The following is a 2,822-nucleotide window of genomic DNA, read 5'->3' as shown; positions in this document are numbered from 1 at the left end:
GTTTTAATTTAAGTTTATTGCCCCATCACAGTAGAAGGTCACTTAATTACATATCGCCAAGGGGTAGATCACTCTTGCGTTTATTTTGGGATTATTTTGAAGTAGCAGTATTGAAGGTCAATAAACTAATCAATACATATTCTGCCTGGAAAAGAAACAAGGTGCCTCATCATAACAGCAAATCAAAAGAATGGGCTCAACAAGAACAAGTGCTCAGTTACGGTCATTAATTTCGTTTTAAATGAAGATCATCAATGCTGTGTGTGCAAAGATTTTTACAAAATCATAACCACAGTATAATATCGACTGTCCGTTTACATAACAACTTTATGTTAATAGCCTTAAACCTTTCCTACCAGACTACAAAAAAATAATTGAAACTGGTTTCAAATGCAATTTATTTACTCGTGAATTTGCATACGGAACGGAGTCATTCCACGCGAACGTCCAACTTGTAGAACTTTGACTCAGCATATCACTCGATCAAGATAGATTTTCATTGAGATTATTGTGTAACTTTCGAGGTATTATTCAAGCTGTAGCTGGCAAATTGTATAAAAAACTACTTACCAGCTCTGGTGGTATTACTGAGAAGGAAGTTTTTCGGGAGCGACAGTTGCTTGGAATGACTCCAGCATGTTGAAAAAGCTTGCTTGGAATGAATAGCATCACTACAATTTAGTTGTTAACGTCGTTCCTAGAGAGTCATTGTTGTTTGCTCAAAACGAATATCGAAGTTGAATCAACGAAATGTCTACACTAACCGACGCCGCTGTGCGACGTATTTTGTTTATTGTAAGAAAATCAGATCCAAACTGTCCCAATAATTTGATTTATTTGACATTCATTGTATAGTTTGTAGCAATCGGATGTGGTGAAGCACTTGCACCAACGGTTCGTTTAAACAATGGTCTAGAGATGCCAGCTATCGGCTTGGGAACGTACTTAAATACGGTAAACTCAAAGTTGTACTCGTAAACGTCCAATTCAAAAATTTTCATTGAACTTAAGGCCCAAGATGGTGAATGTGAACGTGCTGTGCGAGATGCTATTGATGCCGGATATCGTCATATCGATACGGCATTTTTGTATGGCACAGAAAAGGAAGTGGGCAATGGCATACGTTCCAAAATTGCCGAAGGTGTAATCAGGCGAGAGGATGTCTTTGTTGTTACGAAGGTATCGCGTTCATTGTCCACAATTATGAACCGGGTGTGCATTAAATTTTGACGATACCTTTTAGTTGTGGAGTACTTTCCATAAGCCTGACCAGGTGGCAAAGGCGTTTCAGCGATCTTTCGACAATCTTAATCTCACATACATTGACCTGTACCTCATGCACTTCCCACTCGCCTACAAACAATTGCACAAAGACGGATCGAGCAGAGTACCACAGTCAATTGACGATGTGAACCTTTTCCCAACTGTAAATGGTCAACCAATTTATGACGACATTGATTTCGTGGATACGTGGCGTGCGATGGAAGATCTTCTGCGATCTGGTTATGTTCGCAGCATTGGCGTATCTAATTTTGATATTCCACAAATGGAACGTCTTTTATCTGAGACTAGTGTGAGGCCCGTAACCAATCAAGTGGAATGTCATCCGAACCTCGATCAACTTCCGTTGATCAAGTATTGTAGAGATCGTGATATTTCTGTTACTGCATATTCACCGCTAGGCCGTCCGTATGAAGGCGCTAATAATTTAGCTATTAAAGATCCGAAAGTACAGGCAATTGCGGCCGCACACAATAAAACGCCAGCCCAAGTCGTTCTACGTTATTCGGTATGTGAATAAGTTTTCTGTTATACTACAAGCGCTGCAGTACATTTTTGTCTTGTTAATTTTTACATTTTAGTACCAAAATGGAGCAATTGTCATTCCGAAATCAACGAATCAGCAGCGGATCAAAGAAAATTTCAACATTTTCGATTTCAACTTGTCCCCAGAGGAGATGAGCGTTTTGCATGGTTTCAATCAACAGTAGAAATTTCGCTGTAGATCTCTTTTTTAATGAAATAAATACTCAGCCAATAAGTGGTTCCAACTAAAATTGTAACAAACATAAGAACATAACTAAATTTGTTTCAGCTGTCTCACCAGCTGGTTCACTCATATATTATTCCGGTTCGATTCAAACCAAATGTTCCGGTTCGGTTCAAACCGAATATTCCGGTTCGGTTCAAATCGAATATTCCGGTTCAAACCAAATGTACCGGTTCGGTTCAAACCGAATGTTTCGGTTCAGTTCAAACGGAATATTTCGGTTCGGTTCAAACCCCGAAACCCCGGAATATTCGGTTTGGTCTAAACCGAACCGAAGTTTGTGGTTCTCTTCAAACCGAACCGAAGTTTGTGGTTCTCTTCAAACCGAACACAAAATTCCGGCTTTTCGGATCTCTGATTTGGGGTTGAGATGAATCCTCGAAAAATAAATAACTATTCCCTACCAATGAACGTCAACACAAACACACCCTAATGAGAGGTGAGTTTGTTTATATGAAATCGCCATGTCCTCCGGTTTGTATGAATAGACCATACCTGGTTTGAACTTTCATTGTTCCCTACCACTTCTCAACAAATAACAAATGTTAGTAGGCATTTCTAAAACTCATTTCAACATTTTTTCTCATCAAAATTTTAAGTAAAACAAATTGAAAAATGGAAATAAAGTTCTGCAAGTTGTGTGCACCGTCGCACTGTGGAAACGATAAGAAGCCACATCACAGCGACAAACGGCTGATTTACGGACCTGTATACTTGAACTGCGACCGACTTAAGAAGAATGGCTTACAATACGAATGCAGACGCAGTCGAT

General features: G+C 39.3%; 1 protein-coding gene across 1 annotated transcript; it reads left to right on the top strand.

Annotated features, from left to right (window-relative positions):
* Positions 1-642: 642 nt before the first annotated feature.
* On the top strand, positions 643-2,057 carry LOC119076700 (1,5-anhydro-D-fructose reductase-like). The gene is made up of 5 exons (XM_037183612.1): positions 643-795; positions 856-954; positions 1,012-1,179; positions 1,244-1,789; positions 1,863-2,057. The coding sequence occupies exons 1-5, from the start codon at positions 751-753 to the stop codon at positions 1,989-1,991; spliced, it is 987 nt and encodes a 328-aa protein (XP_037039507.1). The 5' UTR covers positions 643-750; the 3' UTR covers positions 1,992-2,057.
* Positions 2,058-2,822: the final 765 nt, after the last annotated feature.

This window comes from Bradysia coprophila, unplaced genomic scaffold, assembly GCF_014529535.1.
Source record: "Bradysia coprophila strain Holo2 unplaced genomic scaffold, BU_Bcop_v1 contig_232, whole genome shotgun sequence".
Taxonomy (NCBI): Eukaryota; Metazoa; Arthropoda; class Insecta; order Diptera; family Sciaridae; genus Bradysia; species Bradysia coprophila.
The sequence above is the reverse complement of the archived record's forward strand: the minus strand, read 5'-3'. Positions and strand labels throughout refer to the sequence as shown.